The sequence below is a fragment of the Jatropha curcas genome, chromosome 7 (assembly GCF_041381405.1).
Source record: "Jatropha curcas cultivar XTBG-Jc1 chromosome 7, XTBG_Jcur_1.0, whole genome shotgun sequence".
In the NCBI taxonomy this organism is placed as follows: Eukaryota; Viridiplantae; Streptophyta; class Magnoliopsida; order Malpighiales; family Euphorbiaceae; genus Jatropha; species Jatropha curcas.
In genome coordinates, this window is record NC_143157.1 from 26,911,672 (window position 1) to 26,930,956 (window position 19,285).

General features: G+C 34.4%; 4 protein-coding genes and 1 non-coding gene across 6 annotated transcripts; 3 read left to right on the forward strand and 2 right to left on the reverse strand.

The window, feature by feature from the left end:
- Positions 1 to 112: 112 nt before the first annotated feature.
- Positions 113 to 184, forward strand: TRNAM-CAU (transfer RNA methionine (anticodon CAU)). Its single transcript has one exon. It is a non-coding gene; the product is annotated as a tRNA-Met (tRNA).
- Positions 185 to 332: 148 nt separating this feature from the next.
- Positions 333 to 1,220, forward strand: PRPL28 (Ribosomal L28 family). The gene is made up of 2 exons (XM_012214494.4): positions 333 to 626; positions 861 to 1,220. The coding sequence occupies exons 1-2, from the start codon at positions 410 to 412 to the stop codon at positions 1,091 to 1,093; spliced, it is 450 nt and encodes a 149-aa protein (XP_012069884.1). The 5' UTR covers positions 333 to 409; the 3' UTR covers positions 1,094 to 1,220.
- A 513-nt stretch (positions 1,221 to 1,733) lies between these two features.
- On the reverse strand, positions 1,734 to 7,499 carry LOC105632170 (protein NPGR2). 2 transcript variants are annotated; one of them, XM_012214490.4, is made up of 6 exons: positions 7,192 to 7,499; positions 6,313 to 6,596; positions 5,668 to 5,920; positions 3,056 to 4,272; positions 2,560 to 2,713; positions 1,734 to 2,352 (listed from the first exon to the last, which is right to left on the reverse strand). In XM_012214490.4, exons 2-6 carry the CDS (start codon positions 6,565 to 6,567, stop codon positions 2,036 to 2,038), a joined length of 2,196 nt encoding a protein of 731 aa, XP_012069880.1. In that variant the 5' UTR covers positions 6,568 to 6,596; positions 7,192 to 7,499; the 3' UTR covers positions 1,734 to 2,035. The 2 variants fall into 2 exon arrangements, with proteins under 2 accessions (XP_012069880.1, XP_020534144.1); XM_020678485.3 differs by lacking the exon at positions 7,192 to 7,499 and adding an exon at positions 6,790 to 7,155.
- Positions 7,500 to 9,871: 2,372 nt separating this feature from the next.
- Positions 9,872 to 11,219, reverse strand: LOC105632169 (uncharacterized). Its single transcript, XM_012214489.4, has one exon. It carries the CDS (start codon positions 11,178 to 11,180, stop codon positions 10,008 to 10,010), a length of 1,173 nt encoding a protein of 390 aa, XP_012069879.3. The 5' UTR covers positions 11,181 to 11,219; the 3' UTR covers positions 9,872 to 10,007.
- A 6,593-nt stretch (positions 11,220 to 17,812) lies between these two features.
- EDA6 (embryo sac development arrest 6) lies at positions 17,813 to 19,089 on the forward strand. Its single transcript, XM_089723667.1, has one exon. It carries the CDS (start codon positions 18,361 to 18,363, stop codon positions 18,778 to 18,780), a length of 420 nt encoding a protein of 139 aa, XP_089579793.1. The 5' UTR covers positions 17,813 to 18,360; the 3' UTR covers positions 18,781 to 19,089.
- Positions 19,090 to 19,285: the final 196 nt, after the last annotated feature.

The window sequence follows — 19,285 nt, forward strand, 5'->3', positions numbered from 1 at the left end:
ACAGCTAGATATATTTGTCTCGTTCGGCTTATATATTCAGCTAATAGGATACATTTTTGGTAAGGGGCCCAATATTTAGGTTAATATATTTTTGGTTGCAATCAAATTAACAATCAGAGTGGCGCAGCGGAAGCGTGGTGGGCCCATAACCCACAGGTCCCAGGATCGAAACCTGGCTCTGATAAGAGAAGGCTTCCTATATTTTTAATTTTCTTTTTCATATCCCTTGCAGTTGCTTTCCATCATGGGCTAGTTTTCAATTACGGGCTTCTAGCCCAACCCACCAAGAATTCATCTTCGTTGCTGGTGCCATAAGGAACAAAAATAAGAGGCCTGAAATCAAAATGTACACAGACTCTATTATCACAACCATTCTCTCCTCTGCTTCTTCTAAACACTTTCAGTGGTAATGGCAACATCATCAGGATTATTGTTGTTAGGAAACACTTGCTCCAATATATACTTCCGTAAGACTCAGTTCTCAAAGTTATCCACTTCAAAGACCAGTGATGCGGTTTCTGAATTAGGGTTTGTTACTTCTCAATTGAGCGGCATTAGAATTTCCAATGACCTACCACAGAGGGCAAACCCCTTTTCCTCTCCGGCAATTCAACCTGTCGTCGCCCGTAATCTTCTCTTCCTTGTTGGCTAGTACAGGCTATTTTAATTTCTTCGGTTGATTTGGGTTTTTGGGAAGTTCTCAACTTTCTTCATTTTGTTATATTTTGATTTGTTTTGGTTTTAATAGCTTTGGATGCAAATACTAAAAATACCCTTCTCGGTGGTGTTACCTGCACCAATATGCAGTTATTAATCCAACTATTTAGTAGAAATGTGACTGTGTTCTTGTTTTTTCACAGGTAGAGTGTGTCCATTTACTGGGAAGAAAGCAAACAGGGCAAACAAAGTTTCATTTTCAAACCACAAGACAAAGAAGTTGCAGTTTGTGAATTTGCAGTACAAGAAAGTTTGGTGGGAAGCTGGTAATCGATATGTGAAACTAAGATTATCAACCAAGGCATTGAAGACCATAGAGAAGAATGGACTAGATGCTGTTGCTAAGAAGGCTGGCATCGATCTTAGCAAGAAGTAATAAATAAAAAATGTCCGCAATTTTTAGCTTTTTGTTGCTCTGAATTGTCCTTTTCTCTTGGTACGTTGTGTTATTCTATTAAATTGTGCAATATATCGTTGGTTACGCATCCTGCAAATTTTCTGAACTCTCTCTTCTTTTGTGGCTTTTGAACTTTGTTTTCGCTTTTGGTTAAAATTTGCATTAGTATTGTGCATTTTCTTTTTCTTTTCGGGTATGGAATCAAAATGAACAAGATACAGGTACAACAAAATATATAGTTCCCAGCTTATCAAAAATAAATTTTTTTGATGTAAAAAAGAGGTCTTCATATTCTAAGAGACCAAAACTTTCGCTTTCTGTGCAAACTACTTTCAGCTGGTGATTCAAAAATTAAGCATGAACCTTGCTATCCGAATTGATTCTCGTTAAGTAACAAAAAAAAGTGGAAAAGTCAATCTAGAGGAAATATAAATTTTAAATATCCACTAATTTGGCAATTCAATTAGGAACCCTCTATTTGGTATTATGTTGATGGGACGAGATTTTATAGGATGAAAAAGAATTGTATATAATTCCTCAATAAATCAAAAATGAAAAATTGTAAGTATATACATATTAAATTTCTAAAAATATCATCATCAGTCCTGTAATAATCTCATTTTCCATGTAAGCTCCTGAAATTTATTAATACATGTAAGCTCGAAAGAAACAAAATCAAAACATATAAATAGTATCCCTTCACTAGTACAAGCTGAATTGGGTTAGAGATTACAACAATGGGATCTGACTTTCAGTAAGCAAATCACCATAAGACACTTCCCCTCCATTCTTCCCCTCTTTTTCCGTATCATCCAACAGAACTTCCAGTAGAGGGTTCCTAAGTTGTATTGAATAACCTTTCCAAGGAAACAATTTACAATATACATTTGTACTTAAAACAGACTAAATAACAGTCCAGAGTTATCTGAAGGGTTCAACCGGTTCAGATTCTTCCAGAAAAGCTGCAGCCTCGAAGCACTCAGCTGCCTCATGTGCCGATGCATTGGCATCAGCCTTGTAGAGGAGCCCAAGATTGTACCATGCAGAATGGTTCATTTTGTCAAGTCGAAGAGCATCGGTAAGAAAGCTTCGAATAATTGGCGTCGATTGGCTATAAAGCCGTCGGAGGACATTAGCACTAGATACCAAGCTTGGAATATGAGTGGGGTCAACATCCAATGCTGCCCTAAATGCTTTTAAAGCTTCTTGGTGCAAACCCTTTGCTTCATACAGTAAACCTAACAAAATTACTAAAAAATGAAAATGCTGCAAGATATGTCTTCAAACAAGTTCAAGGGCCAATAATTAAACTTAAAATTTCAAACTGATCGGACAAAGTGATTATTGGTAACCGAAAACCCACATGCAGCAGTGTTTGTGACTCCTTGCATAGGCACAAACAGAAACCAAGGCATGAAATAAATATCTGAGAGCTATCTATTTACCTGCAGTGTGCCATCTTGAAGCAGAATAAGGATTGATAGCCTTGGATTTCGCAAGACAGATTTCAGCATCCCGCCATTGAGACAAACTTGTGTATACTTTGGCTAGATCATGCCATGTTTCTATTTCCAACCTTCTATCATGGTTCCCCCTACTCTGCAAAATAGGACGAAAAAGAGAAAAAGAAGTTAGGGGGGTCCAAAAAATAATTTTACTTAATTATGGATGATAAAACTAGAATATTTTTTTTTAAAAAAAAAAAATTTATATTAAAAATTGATTTTTTTTTTTTTTTTTGGGGGGGGGGGGAGCGGCCCCCTTGGCCCTGGCCTGCGTCCGCCGGCTGCCCCTGACAGATGTATACTATTTCTCCCGAGACTTAATTAGGTATGCAGTTTGTTAAATCTACAGTTGTCCTTTTATTTTTCCTTTTCATTGTGAAGTTCAATTCCAGAACAAGCCTAACATGCATGTCAACCTATCTGCAATTCAGCATACCTTCAGTAGCTTCTTCCCACCACCAAAGGTTTTAGTTCGAACTTGGAAAACAGCAAGAAGATTAGTATAGGTCTGTACGGCATTTTTAAACTGGCCCTGTGCAATCTGGAGTTTAGCTTTGGTTCGTAAAAGTTCCCCTTGGTCCCATTTTCCAGTCTGATCTAAAGCAGCATTAATTACCGCCTCGGCATCAACAAACCGTTTTTTAGCTGACAATATTCGGGCCGAAAGAATATAACTTCTAACATTAGATCCAGCCTCCACTTTCAAAAGCTGCTTTGCATAATAAAGTGCAATATCCAACTTCCTCTGCTCAGCATTTTCTAGGCTAAGATGGAAAATAATATGTGGATCTCTTTCTCTCATTACTTTCTCAGAAGTTTCAAGTGCCTTAAGTGCTTCAGACTGCTTCGATGTCCTCTCAGAATCAGAAAGAACTAATCTGGCCTTAGCTGAAAGTAAAAGACCCAGTAGGCAGTTTGCGACACTCACCATCTGACCACATGTCCCATTCAGTTCGCAAAGCGCTTTGGAAGTGTAAGCCAACCCTTCATCAACATATATCATATTCTCAGCACAAACCTTTGAAGCCAGTAATAATTCTAGTATGCAGTCTGGATTTTCTCTATTATTGAACAAATTTCTCAAGAGGTTTAAAGCCACTGTATCCTCACCCTCTCCAAGGTAACAGAGAGCTAAACTGCAATATCTTTCTCTTCTTTCCAGGATTCCTGGAAGCAACTCTTCTATCTGATGCGCCAGTGCCCATGGTTCCCCTGAAACAGACAGGGCAAAGGAAAGGTGATCAAGAATTGATGGGTCCCACCCAATCCTTTTGCAAGCAAATTTTCTTAATAGAATCAATAACAGAAGAACAGCCTCTTCTATATTGTTTCTTGGCACAAAGGATCCTTCCATCTGTGAACGTAGATTTGGAGGGCTTGCATCAGTGCCACTGTACAAAAGAAAAACAGCAAATTCTTTTTCTATCTTGGTTGTGATCTCTGGTTCCAGGTTCCAATGATAGAGAAGTGCTCTTCGGTATGATAAGATAGCTTCCAGGGGAACCCCAGCAAGTTTCCATAGCTCCGGAAGCAATTCAACAGCTTTGTTTAGAATTTCTTGTAGTTTAGAATCTGCAGAAAAATTTTCAGGCATGCCTTCTGGTAATGAAGACTCAACTGTATCCAAAATCACTTTGCATGATTGAGCAGCTTCTGCACAAAGAGGTCAGGAAGTAATGTTAGCCACGATAATGGTAACACCAACAGTGCTACCACAGAAAGCCTTTATTTGTTTCCTTTTGCAACTGTTGTGCAGGCACTCAGGATAACAACACAAATGCACATGTGTACAGACACACAAGTAGAGAAAGAGGGAATTACCCTGGACAAAGTATAATAAAGCAATAAACCATAGAGCCATACATAAACAGTACATAAATAATAATCAAGACCAGCCAACATATGGCACACAAAAGGGCCAGCTTCTAAATCAGTAAGCAAAAGTAATGATGAGATTCATGCTTGTTAACAAATGTCCATGATTCTAAGCACAAGTATACAATCAAGCTTATGACTTTTTTTTTAATGGGTAAGTGGGTGGGTAAATTTCTGATGCCCATGCCCCTGGCGGTCCAAGGTTTGCTATTTTAATCTCTGCTATTTCAAAACTAATCATTTTTTACTCCAATCACAAGCTCTATTAACAAACTCATAAGATATAGATGAAATGACCCAAGGAAAACCCCAATATTTTAGATATGTTAGAATAGAAATTTATGTTATTATATTTTTACTTTAACTATATGTATTAATACATTGTTTATTATTATAGATAATTATTATGACTAAAATTATGATATAAGATTGCCAAACTTTAGAAATCCAATAATATAAAAATGTCAGTCAATTAACTCTCATCACTCAATTTCCCCTGTTGTATCACTTTTCTTTCATTTTGACATTATCTCCCCTTAAGCACTCACAGATAGAAAGGAGAATATCTGACCAATCACAAATATCTTCTGGGACACTGGAACCAACAGAAGACTCTTCATCTAACGGAGCCTTAAGAAGAAACATCTATCCCAACACACAAACATCTTGCTCTTACCTATCCTATTAATTGGAATCCACTCTGTAACTGTAAATAATCAACCAATGTGTTTCGTAACATTATCAAGATGCAGGCAGATTTGAGCATTTTATCTCCTGTTATCATTTAAAAGCCTGTAGTCTGACCATATGTCCACCAAAGTCCAGTGCATCATTGTTTGCTACTGTGACACATCTACAATTAATTGCAGCTCTATGGTATTTTAAGCCATTTTCTCCTCCCATCGAATATTTTTAGTTTAACCAAGATTGGAAACTTTTGGAAGTAGATTCTGTTCCAAAGTTAGAGCTAGCTTCTTTCTGAGTTAGCATACACCAAGAAGGCAAGAAAAATAGCATTCCTCATGTATTTCCAACAGAGGCACATCAGGCCATCAGAGGAAAAGCCTTGGAAATTTTGCCAATACAACTGAAACTGAGCCTAAACCTTTTCAACTAACTAAAGATGATAAAGTAATGCAATAATGGGAAGTGAAAATAAGATGATGAAGATACCAGCAAACCTTCCAAGACCCTGCAGTGATTTTGCTTTGAGTAAAATAGCTTCAAGTAGTAAACTAACAGCATGCAAAGACATTGGAGGGGCAGCATCACTTTGAGAACGGCGTCGATTTTGTTCACACCTTCTAGAAAGGGAGATTTTCATCTTGGAAGTCACAGCAGCAATGTCGATCCCTTCAAACACATGAAGTGCAGCTTCTATATTTCCTTTCTGATACTCAAGCCTTCCCAATAATGCCCTTGCTTCCTATAAAATGAGACGGCACTTTAGCTCCATGACGTTTTTGGAAAGCATTTTGCAACATTAAAACAGCAGAACAAACAATATATAGAATGAGGTATGAAAGAAAGAAACCAATCTTTATTCCATACTTCAACTTTAACAATTTGAATCAAATTGAGGAAGAACTTTCCTCAGTAAATGAAGCTTTCTGTCATTTTCTTTTAAGCAAAGTTTCCAGTCAATTTGATATTCCGCTGGTCATGGTTTTGCCAAAATTAGCATGCACTATTCAGTATCTCTGCAGTACTAAATTTTAAGCAAATTATAGTTGGAATGGTTAGACGCTAATGGCCCATTTTGCGACACATGATTCATCAAGGCAATTCAAATTGTCCAAAGAAGCAAAAAGTACTGACCTCATAGTTGAGGTAGCCACTCTCACGAAGAGATGACTCCGCTTCCTCAATATTGCTGTTATCAAGCTTTGTATCCATATCACCGGCTCGAGAGGAATAGCCACTAGCAGAATAGTCCCTAGTAGCCAAGGACTCAGATGAAGCAACCATGTCATCTACTCTTAACTGCTCTCCTGAACGAATACACTTCATCATCTTCCACAGTCTCCCTCTTATGTCAAATCCCCACTTTTTCATCCAATTTTTAAGTCTCATAATGTTTCATCACAGTTGATGATCTTCTTCTAAGACAGGATCAATAACAGTACATACAAAATTAGAAGTGATTGAGAAACGTAAATAACATGACGTCTATGAATATATTAATTCCATAGTTCTTAGAAGATCGAGAACAAGACGTAAGAACTTCAATCAGTTAACTTTTAAGTTGTAAGAGTAAAGTTCAATAGGTTTATCTACCAAAGAAATAAAATCAACCTTCACAATCAACTAAGAATAAAATTTGAAGAATCAGCTCAAAAACTCCATTTTTGAAATTCTGCCAGAGTACTTAGCAAACTCGGAACATCATAAACTAAGAATTCTATCATCAGGAAAATCCAACAGAAATCTTTCAATTACATTAAATAATCCACCATAATCAACCAATCCGAACATCATCACACTACTAGCTCAACAAAAGGTAATGGGAAACGTAAAAGAAAAGGGAAACTTCAAAACCCAGAAAAAATCCAGCTAAAACCAGATGAAATCGAAACCATAAGCCACATATGAACAAAAGATCATGGTTGGTGAGTACAGTTGAAAGTGAAACAGACCCATTACAGCACAGACAAAAGTAACAGCTGGGATAAAAAAAAGACCTCCAAAAGAAAGTACCTTTCATGGCAAAAAAGCATTGACTGAGCCCACAACACATCAAAACCGCCACAGTGCATCTCCACAACTTAACCAAGAATCCAAAGCTTCAAAAAAAATAGTATCTTTTTCCCTTCTTCTTTCTCTCTTAATTGCTTCTGTCTTTTCAACTCTCCCTGTAGACTTTTATTGTTTATTTAAAAAAAAAAAATTATTTTAGATAAGTAGTTGTTGAATTTGAATCAGTACGAGAGAAGTGAAAAGATGACCCAGTCTCTGTGCAATAAATTATGAAATCTACAGTGTTGTATTCTCCGTGCCAAAAGTGTGGAACAGAAGGAAGACTTATGAAGAGAATAGCAGATCAATATAATATTATTAAATGCATGCTTAATTAATTTAAAATAAATAAATAAATAAATAAATCATATAATCAGAAGAAGCACACATGGTGGAAGATGGGATGCATAAAATGGGACCCATTTTGAAATCTAGTGATCTACCATTGCCATTTGGGTCAAATTCCGGCCCCATAACATAACTACGCTGCTTCTGCCTTTTTACTTTTTAGTCCCTGCTACTGTTATGTTAGATCCCGAAATTTTTTATCAACTTTTTTATAAAATTACATATTTAGATTCCGTTGGGTAAATTTTTTTTTATTATTATTTATTTATTCTATAAAATTATATCTATACTCATATTTTAAACTTGAAAACCGAATTACGAAGCATAACATTCGATGAAATGTTAAAATGGCTAATAACTATAAGAGTATAGTTAATTTTACTATCTCTTCAAAAAAAAAAATAGTTAATTTTACTAAATAAAAAATTTAAATTATCGCTATTAAAAGCATTTTATTTTAATCTCTCTTTTGATGATCGTATGATAAAGAGAAAGACACTGTGTTTCAACTTAAACTCTACGAATTCCAAATTGAAATTTAATTGAAATTTAAGACAATAATAATATGATATGCCCTAATTAATAATTATGTTGCATATTATTCCCACCACAACAAGATAAATTTTTGCTGGATTTTGTACCAATTAATTATATAATAAAATATAATATTTGGATCTATTTGGCTCTCTTGCGAATAAAAATTAAAAAAAAAAAGACTCTACATAGTTAAATTAAGAATATTTTTTATATTATTTTCATATAAATTATAATTATTTAAATATAAAAAATATTTAAAAATAAATTTCGTATAAACCAAACTAAAAAGATTAAAAACATAAGTCAAACCCAAATAAACTTTTAAACAATTATCAAATCATTGAATTTAATCCAATAGCATGATTAGTGAGTTAGCTTGAACTAAGCCCTTATTCATAACTTCTCAATCTCCATTCACTACAAGAAATACTATATTTGAAACCAAAAACTTTTGCTGCCAAATATAAAAATGTTGTCACCATAAGTTTACCACGTAAAATAATTAAGTTCTAAAGGTACAAGAAAAATAATATAATTATCAATATAATAAAAATACATAAATTATTATACAAAAATGGGTATTTTGCGGAAAAATTGAATTATTGCCAAATAATTATCAATAGTATAAATATATAAATTAAAATTTTAATATATTAAAAAATATAAATATATACATGTTCCAAAATTTCATCAATGAAGCATCTCCTCTCCCGACTATTAGTCTTCTTGCAGCAACGTTTTATAATGATGTTTGCATGTCAATCAGCAAACTTGATCATTTTATTATTATAAAATTTTTTTTGTTAATTTGATTGTTTTTTGTAGTGATTTGATCTTGAAAATAAGAAAAGAAACAATGCGAAATTAGCTGATTAAAGACTCAAACTTCAAGCTGACTAGGGTTTTAAAAATAAATGGTACAAACCCAATTATGGAATGAGATTCTTTTTCACATTAAAAACTTTTAAATAGATAATAGATACTTTGATTTTATATATTACAAAATAAATATTTAATTTGATGAATTGAAATGGTTTCAACTTTAAATTTTTGGATACAAACAATATATTGATGGTTCGAAATTAAATTTTTTATTATTCAAATTGAATATGCATTTATTATAAGTTTAAGGGTAGGTGTTGGGATCTCAACCCCTATAATAAATGACGTGAACTTGTACGTTTGGCAGAGCCGGTATCCAAGGACCAAGGTTAGAGGTAAAAAATAATAAAAATATATATATATATATATATATATATATATATTATTTTGATTAAATTGATAACAACTCTGTGTTTTAGAGGTTTCAAAATTAAAAATTCATTCCCCGTATAAATAAGAACACTCACCACATCACACCTAGTTAGTATAAAAATAAAATATTATAAAATGTATTTTATATAAATTATGAATTGAAAAAATTAATTTATATATCTGACATTTAATAAATATTTTATTTTTACTAAATTATCATTTCAATTATTTACTATAAAAATAATTGCATGCTAAACATGGCGGAGTTGATCAATATAAACTGTGAGTGCCTAATTAAAATAGGTCATGTATAATTTTTTTGGTATAAATGTGAAGTAAAACTTAAAGAAATACTAGATAAAACAAATATTAATTTTATTCTAATAATTAATTTTATTTTCTTACCTATTACTATGAGTAAAAGTTCAATTTCTCGAATAAAAAAAAAATTACATTGCAGTAGTTATTGCCCATAAAAGAAAACTGTAATTAGGGATTCAAGTAGCTAATAAAAGATTATTACTGAGAGGATAATTCACGTACAAGTACAAAGAGCTGCATACTATATGATACTAATGTTCTCGTGGTCTATAAATACTGTAAGTCTGCTATTGCATGCATGCAACGTTGAAATTTACTCATTCGTGATGTCCAATTCCACCACCTCCAAAACCACCACCACCACCACCTCCTCCTCCTCCTCCTCCTCCTCCTCCTCCAATCCCACCCCCAGAGCCGCCTCCTACACCTCCTCCAACTCCCCCACCTTTGCCAAATCCACCACCAAAACCACCTCCAAACCCACCACCTTTTCCAATGCCTCCACCGGTTCCACCACCGCCACCAATTCCTCCTCCACTACCACCTCCTAATCCGCCACCTTTTCCAATGCCTCCACCAGCCCCACCACCGCCACCAATTCCTCCTCCTAATCCACCACCTTTCCCAATGCCTCCACCGGCTCCACCACCAACTCCTCCTCCACTACCACCTCCAAATCCACCACCTTTTCCAATGCCTCCACCGGTTCCACCACCAGCTCCACCACCACCACCAATTCCTCCTCCACTACCACCTCCTAATCCACCACCTTTTCCAATGCCTCCACCAGCTCCACCACCGCCACCAACTCCTCCTCCACTACCACCTCCTAATCCACCACCTTTTCCAATACCTCCACCAACACCACCACCCTTACCAATTCCACCACCTACTCCTCCGCCTTTCCCAATCCCACCACCAATGCCACCACCTTTTCCAATCCCACCACCAACACCACCACCTTTTCCAATTCCACCACCAATGCCACCACCTTTGCCTATACCACCACCCTTTCCAATTCCACCGCCAATCCCACCCCCCTTTCCAATTCCTCCACCTTTGCCTATGCCACCACCAACTCCCCCACCCTTGCCTATCCCACCGCCAATTCCGCCTCCTTTTCCAATTCCACCACCTAAGCCACCACCCTTGCCTATACCACCTCCAATACCTCCACCTTTACCAATCCCACCACCAACTCCTCCGCCTCCTCCTGCTCCACCACCAGCACCTCCTCCTATCCCTCCACCACTGCCACCACCAAAGCCACCACCTCCACCAGCTCCGCCACCAAAGCCACCACCTCCTCCTCCACCAAATCCACCACCCTTTCCAATGCCTGAGAAGGTCTTCTCATCTTCATTAATATCCTTATTTATAGTCTCCACATCTCTAGCACGCACACTGACTAAAAAAAGATGAACACAAAGCAAAGATAATAAAGCAACAGATAACTCTTTGCAAGATACCATTGTGTTAAGTGCTTTCATGGAACTGAGATTATTGATGACAAACTTGAACACGAAAAGGGTCCTTATAGCCATCTTTGAACTCGCATTAAATTATCTCAACTGCTAACCGTTAGCTGCATTTAATACATGGAAGAAAAACTCTTTGTTTGTATTTTCACGCGTTTGGTATAGCTGTAATATCCCTACTTGCTTCTTTTCAAGAAAAGGGGACTCTAAAGAATGGCTATTACAGATATCCTAACCTTAGCAAATGCACATGTGTGATGAATTGTGTATTGCATGTGCATGTAGCAGTAGCATGTCTGCTTCTTATCTTACTTTTAATTTTCACCACATTTTCGTCTATGGACCACGTTGTTTCATGTTTCATAGGAGGCTTTTTTAATATTTCACAATTTTACGAAGATATAAATACTTGTATAGTACACATAGTTCAGCTTAGGAAATCAAGAAAATATTTTTCATCTTCAAACTAATACTGGTTTTGCACTCCAACTCTATGATTTCTAATTTTGGTACAGTGTAAGTTAGTATAATGGTTATGTAATCATTGCCATAGCCATAGCCTAATGATAGATAATTTTTCTCCAACGGTAAAATACTTAGATAAAATTTTTTCGATGATGAGAATTTTACGTTTGAAATTGGAACAGTGAGTGATGATTTTAGATTTGAAATTATTTACTTTGTAGATAATTTCTTGCAGGTATTTTCCCTATCAACAATTCAATTTTCCTTTTAAAGAAATCATATTAATAATAAAAAATTGAAATTTTCGTGCAAAAAATCTAGATTTTAATCCTAATAACCCACTTCGCGAAAGATCAGTGACAACAGCAAATCAAAGCTGTGTGGAAAAATTAATTTTCTTGCAATCCATTGCCATTCTCACTATAACATCAACAAATTATAAAACAAACGAGAGACAGCAAGCAGCATTCATAAAAAATTATGGCCTTACGTGTATATATATATATGGGTATACACGTAAGGCCTTACCTAGCATGAGGAATATTTTACGTTTTATTGCACTTATAATATTATCAGAATTCATAATTTTAAAAATATAATAAATTCTCATAAAATCTAATCTAAGGTCTCGCACAATTTTTCTTTTTTAAAAAAAGAAATATTTGGATAAACTTATTTACTTGGCCTAAAAATCCCAATTCTCTTTTTTACTTATACATATATATATATATATATATATATATATATATGGGTCAAATTTCTGTGACCCAGCCAAAGAAAAAGAAGCCTTGCAGGTCGACGAAGCAACCCATTGCATGTGCTCGGTAGATGAAATATTTAATTGCTAGATCTCAAAAATTCTCTCACTTTCAGAGGCTGAGTGACATCCATTTCAATACTTGTAAATTCAAATATTTGGATACACGTACACATCTAAGTCCTTACTTAAAATTCTTATTACGTGTCCTCCCAATTAATGACAGTGTAATGTCTGATCAATAACTCAAATACGTGGATTTACAGTATTATTTTAGATAAATTATTGGAAATTGACTTTTCTATATCCGATCTATGGCTGATTTACGGATCAAATTAATGGAAAAAAAAAAGATAAAACATGAATAATTTTTAAAAAATTTATATTTTTATGAATTTAGTTCATAGATGGAGTCATAAATCCGGTTTAAACAAGTCTAATTTAAACTATTGAAATAATAGATGATGTTTAATAATATGAGACAAAGACTTAAACTTGAAATTTTTAATTTTTGCAGTTTAAAATTATTTCATAATATTTATTTTAATATCAATTGAAAATTTTAATTAACATAAAATGATATAAAATTATAAATTAGAACTTTTAATTTAAAATAAAACAAGTTGTTTAATTTGTAAATAATTTTATAATTTAAAATTTTAGATTATTTCATTTTTAACACTTATCTTTAAATTTGATCAACAATTAATTAATCGTATGGAATTATAATCAAATTATCTTATACATACATTTGGGAAGCCATTAGAATTACTAGAACTGTAGAACATGAAAATTGACAAGAAGCGAGATGGATGGCTGCCCGACGTTCACGTACTTCTTTTACACTCATCACTCGTCACATCAAACTTCCATATGCGGAGAACGGATTAAATATTTAAATTTAATATTTAATTTTTTCTGTTTATCACATTTATTTCTTATTTTTTATTAAAAATCAAAAATAAAAAAACTTCACTATCAAAGATTTGAAAAAAAATTCCATTGCCAAAAATTTGTAGGCCAGATGAATTGGGAGCCATGAAAGGGTTGGAGCTGTTTTAGTCAACTTTTGAACAATTGCCATTTATTTGTTAGATATATGTAGGTGATGTCTAATTAATTGGATGGATGAAATAATAAATATTAATTACTGATAAGGTCGGTTGCATTATTTTCGGACCATTAACACCACACATTTTTATAACAAATGTGAAAATGCCAAACATATGATCAAACTTCAAATCAAGGATTTGATTTTTTTTAATATAATTAACAAATTAGTCCCTTAAATTTTGTAATAATTTTAATTTCATTTTCTCTTATTTGCTAAATATATAGATTGGTTATAATCCCTTTAAATTATCTAATTTTTCCATAAAAAAACTGTTATTTTAAGAGTTAAATACATGTAATTATTTGACTATTTATTTATTGTTTCACATTTAATTTAGTTTTACTATTTATTCATACACTTAATAGTAAAAATGACACTTGCTATATATATATATATATTTTTACTTTGAATTATGATTCATATTATTAAGAGAAGAAACGAACAATACAAGCTGGAGCACTATCCCAAGATTGAAAACAAGCTCTACTAGGAACTGATTTAGCCAAGAGATGAGCTATATCATTTGCTTGTCTTCTAATCCAAACCAATATGACATTAGACAATTGGATTAAGAGTAGCTTACATTCAGAGATGACAACTCCAAATTCAGACCAATCGTGGACAGAACTCCTCATAGCACGATAAACTTGCAGGCAATCGGTCTCAACTTGAATCTTCAGATTAGGGTGGCTCGACAGCACTCAGGATAATACCTTTCTTAGCGCTTGAGCTTTTGCTACTGCTGGAGAAGAACAGCCTTGCAATGAAGACGTTGCTGCTGATACAAACCTGCCATGACAATTTAAGATTACAGCACCAAGAGTTCCATAGCCGACAGAGGGGAGAAGAGCTGCATCAAAATTTATTTTAAAAGTGCTAGTAGGTGGCAGAAACCATTGACTACCTGCAGGAACTCTTACGCCTGTATCTGAACCTGACAACTTCAGTTGGGCTTTCTTCCAAGATGCGAGCATGCTTCTAGTTCAAGTAACCACATAATAAGGTCCTTCTTCCACTTGGTTCCATATTAGTTCATTACGGCTCAACCAAACACTCCATAGTCCCATAATAAAACTCTCAAAAAATTCGCTCTCCCACACCTTGTGTAAATGTTCGAACATCTGTAAGAAATTTGGAAAATTGCCAATATTTAGTTGAACACCAAAAAACTGCCAACAAAATTTTGCTCTTGGACACTCACAAGAGCATGGGCTAACGTTTCAGCAGCACCACAGTAATCGCATCCAGTATCAAGCTCCATTCCCCTTCTTTCCAAAGTTGTTTTAGCTGGCAGAATGTCTCGGCAACACCTTTAGAGGAAATGCCTTACTTTCGGCGGAATTTTCAGAGACCAAAGAGCTTTCTAGAAACCTGACCGCCAATCATCTTCAATATTCACATATTCTGATGCTACTATTTTGTATCCAGATTTCACAGAATATATCCCTGAGTTTGTCCAATGCCATATAAGGGTGTCTTCCTGAATATTTGTGGCTAAAGGAATAGAAGTGATAATTTCAGCAATTGAAGGATTGAAAAGACCATGTATCAGAGGCAAATTCCAAGCACGTTCCCCTTGTGCCAAAATAAGGTCTGAAACCCTTATGTGCTCAAAACCAGGAAGAATAAGCAAGTTAACTCGAAACTGGTTATCTCTCAATAGCCACGGTTCGGTCCAGACATTTACTAACTGGCCATCTCCAACTCTCCATCGAAAACCTGAACAAATAGCATCCTTAGCTGCACAAATCCCTCTTCATACAAAACTTGGATTACGGCCAACGCTTGCACCAAGAAAATTCCCACTTGGAAAATATTTAGATTTGAAAGAACTATAAAAGAGAGAATTGTATTATGTAAAAGTCTCCAACAGTGCTTTCCTAACATGACTAGAATGAAACTTCTCAAATGTCTGAAACCCAAACCTCCTTCTTCCCTCGCCACACATAGCCTTTCCTAACTCAACCATCTCATCTTTCCTCATAGATGTTTAAATTGTTTAACAGGGCTAAAACTCATATTTACCAAATAAGGGGATGAAATTAGTAATTATGATTAAACTTATGGACTAAATCGTTATTTACATTTTTTTCCTCTCTCGATAAGTCCGAGTCTGTTGGATCAGACCATTAGTTGGGCTAAAAACTCCTAACTTTTGAAGAGTTGGGCCAACGAGTTTGTGGCTTTCCGCCTTCGCCTGCTTCACCACTAGGATTAAAATAATATATATCGGTACAAAGCAAAGTACTTTTAAGAAACTGATAATTAAAAATTAATTGTAATTTAATTTATTTGATAAGACATTTTCCTATAAATAGAGTTTTCTTGTAAATTGGTATTTCACCCACTTGGTATAAGTGGCACATTGTCCTTTGTTTTCAAAATAGAAAGAAATGAAATTTCCTACAATACCATTTCTGCTTTATGCATTTAACATACAATAATCTAAAATTAGTTTTTCATATTAAATATCACCAATAAATAAAAATTATCTCATAAAAATAAATCAATAATACAAAATGAAATTGGAATTTGATATATTATTTTTCCATATCAGAATATATAATAGTGATGGTGGGAGATCGAATATTTCCAATGTATTAGTTAGCCCTACGTATATGCAATGCTTGAATTTTTTTTTACAAATAAAGAAAAATTTCAAAAATTATCCTATTTTCAAAATTAACTTTTTATCTAAAAATATTAATCATTAAAATTTATGATTGAATAATTTATTTAAAAAAAAACTACTATGAGGAACAAAAATACAGAATATCACATTATCCACCTCTTCCTAATCCTAATTATTTAGCAAAATAAAATTATTTTTAAAAGCTAATTGAAATATATCGCATTTGGTGCACGTGGCATTCTGTTACTGGTCTATTTGAAATGCCTAAAAGAGGCAGTCAATTAAAACTTTACACTGCAACTAATTGACAAAAGATTAGAGAGGAAATAGATGGAGGAACATGATTTTGACACCTGTCATGTTTTTTTTAAGTAAAAACAAACCACGGGAAGAACACGCGCCTCGTCATTTGAATGTCGTTACGGTCTCATCCCAGGATTCCTCTTTCCTCTCAAATCTCCATTACCGTAGACTAAAATGACCGTTAACTCCTCATTTTTACACACGACAAAACCATAAAACTTCTAATGGGGCATTCCTCCAATAATGATGATAATGACTTGATCCAATGATGATGAAAGTTTTTGGCACACAACACAAATATATCTTGTGTTATTTCTAGGCAAAATATGAATTTGAAATGTTAAACAATTGAAAACAGTAATTATTTTGATATCTCATTAATATCTTATGCACAAAAAATCATGTTAATGGTTCATATAAACTGCATTGGACTGGATTGTCGTTCATCTACACTCAATTATGAAAATTTTTAATATAAGCTTTGTGCTTGTCCTAATTGTTATTCTATTGTTCCACTTTATCTTTTCACGATAATTAAAAAAATTTTAAATAAATAGATTTTCTAAAAATACATATTAAAATATTTAAATTGTAGTTCTTAAAATTAAAAACTCTATTTAATTTTATTATAAAATTAATGCTGATTCTATCTCATATTAAAGCTGTACCATTAAAAAATACTTTCATTTCATTTTTTCATTTCTTATACAATGAAAAATATTTGGTTATATATGTAGTTAAAATTTTAATTTAATTACAATTAAAGTAATGATAAAAAATATAAACATAAAAATAAATTACACCTGGATAAAATTGTCATTAATATATCCTCGGTATCTTAAATAAGGAATAAAATAAAATACTATTTTATTGTTGTTAAAGTGAAATGGGAAGATTATATAAATTTAGTTTATGTTTATTCTAATTTTGTAATATATATATATATATATATATATATATATATATATATATATATATTACAAGATATAATTAATAAATATCCATAGAAAGGGAAAAAGAAAAGGTACACGCAGGCAAATCACAAATGTACCCATAAATTCAATCTCTTTGATGGGCAACTGCAATCTGACCTCCAAATTAAAATGGCAAACCCTCCATAGTCCAAGTCATTCAACAGCTAGGATTAGCGTACAAGGGCAAAAGCGTAACTGTGAAATTCCAATGTGAAAGTTCAGAAAACTCACAACCACAAGGTGAAATTATACTAACCACGTTAGATTGTCGACTCAATTGCGAATTTGCGAGGGATATTTTTGCCAATTCAATTATTATAGGTAGGTATTTTATGTAGTTTCTTAGAACTTTAAGGGTATTTTAGAATCACAAACCATATAAATCCGAATAGCTTCCCCTTTTCTCATTTCTCTCTTCCCTCCTCGTCCATTTTATCGTTTGCCTCTCTCTTTCATTCTTCTCTTGCTTCCTCTTCCCCTGTAACTCCGGTATCGTCGGTGAGGTGGCTTAAAAAATTTTCTGTTTGTATCATTGATCCGCCAGTAACAGTATTCCGGCCACCGTCTAGTCCTATCTGATTATTTCCGATTGAAATCTCTGCCGGAGCGCCTTTCTTCCCTTTCTGTCTATAGTTTTCCTTATTTTATTTTGGATTTTGTAATTTGCAGATGTTGTGTGCACTTTTACGTTTTTAACCTTTCACTTGGCGGTTTTTACCATTTACTATAACAAGCTATTCTGTCTTTCTGCGTCTCTCTCTCTCTCTCTTTCTCTCTCTTGCCCTGTAAGACGTTTAGCTCACTTCTCGAGAAAAATGATTTGACGTTTTTGCCCAAAGTCAAATTATTCATTTGACGCTTTTGTCCAACAAGTAACTGTGGTTTAACGGTTTTACCTCTTTAGGGTTTTCATTTTGCCCTCAACGTGGCATGTTTTAACCGCAAGCATGAGCTATCACCCTCGTAGGATTTTGACACCTGGCGCTTCCAGGAAGCGCAAAGAGAGAGAGACATTTTATCCATTTAAGCCGTTCAATTCGGCTCAGCTCGGGGGTAAGCCAGCTTTAAAAGCTGAAAAGTCCGTTTCTTCTAATCGGTTGCTCGCCGGATACATGGCATATGAATATTTGACAAAAGGCACCTTATTCGGTCAAAAATTCGACCCCGCTCGAGCCGAGGCTGTACCTTTAGCCGGCGGCGGCTCAGCGGAGTGGAAGAAGAGAGGAATGAAGCCGCCGGAAGTGCAGCCAGGGTGGAGAAAAGAGCACCAGAGTTACGCTGAGGTGGCAAGCATATTGAAGACGGATGGGGCCCACATACCGGGAATAGTTAATCCTACTCAACTAGCTAAGTGGATCCAGATGTGAGAGGTGTTGTAGTGTACGTGGCGGTGCCTCATTGGAAAATTGGGTTCCGGTTCCAGGATGGAATTCGTGGGTGGTCAAGTGCATGATTATTCCTGGCATTCGAGGTGGTGAGTCCGTTTCCATAACCAAAAATGAGGATGAAGGCCATTGTTCTCTGTTTCTGAAAAAAACTAACTTTGCTTTCTTTCTTTTAGAACCTTACATGTGGAAGCATTGTTGACTTGGGTTGACCTCTTTGGTTGATACTGTTGTTCATCAACTTCTTGAATCTTGATTAATACAGTGTTAACTGTTTGTTCATGTTGTTAATTAGTTTTTGATATGTTTGCTTATTAGTTTACTTGTCTGCGCGTAGCTAATATCTGGTCGACGGGATATTTTGGGTGACATTGTTAATTAGTTTGCTTTAGAAACTGAAATGCTTATTATGTGATATCAAGTGAGTTCTAGAAGTTGGTCGACGGGTCATTCTGGGTGACATTAGGATCATGATAATTGCATGCAT

Coding starts and splice junctions, on each gene's coding strand:
- PRPL28 (XM_012214494.4), top strand. CDS start 410: ATGGCAACATCATCAGGATTATTGTTGTTAGGAAACACTTGCTCCAAT. Junction 627..860: donor AATTCAACCTGTCGTCGCCC/GTAATCTTCTCT, acceptor GTTTTTTCACAG/GTAGAGTGTGTCCATTTACT.
- LOC105632169 (XM_012214489.4), bottom strand. CDS start 11,180: ATGAAAGCACTTAACACAATGGTATCTTGCAAAGAGTTATCTGTTGCT.
- LOC105632170 (XM_012214490.4), bottom strand. CDS start 6,567: ATGAGACTTAAAAATTGGATGAAAAAGTGGGGATTTGACATAAGAGGG. Junction 5,921..6,312: donor GTGGCTACCTCAACTATGAG/GTCAGTACTTTT, acceptor CTCATTTTATAG/GAAGCAAGGGCATTATTGGG. Junction 4,273..5,667: donor GGGTCTTGGAAGGTTTGCTG/GTATCTTCATCA, acceptor CTCTTTGTGCAG/AAGCTGCTCAATCATGCAAA.
- EDA6 (XM_089723667.1), top strand. CDS start 18,361: ATGAGCTATCACCCTCGTAGGATTTTGACACCTGGCGCTTCCAGGAAG.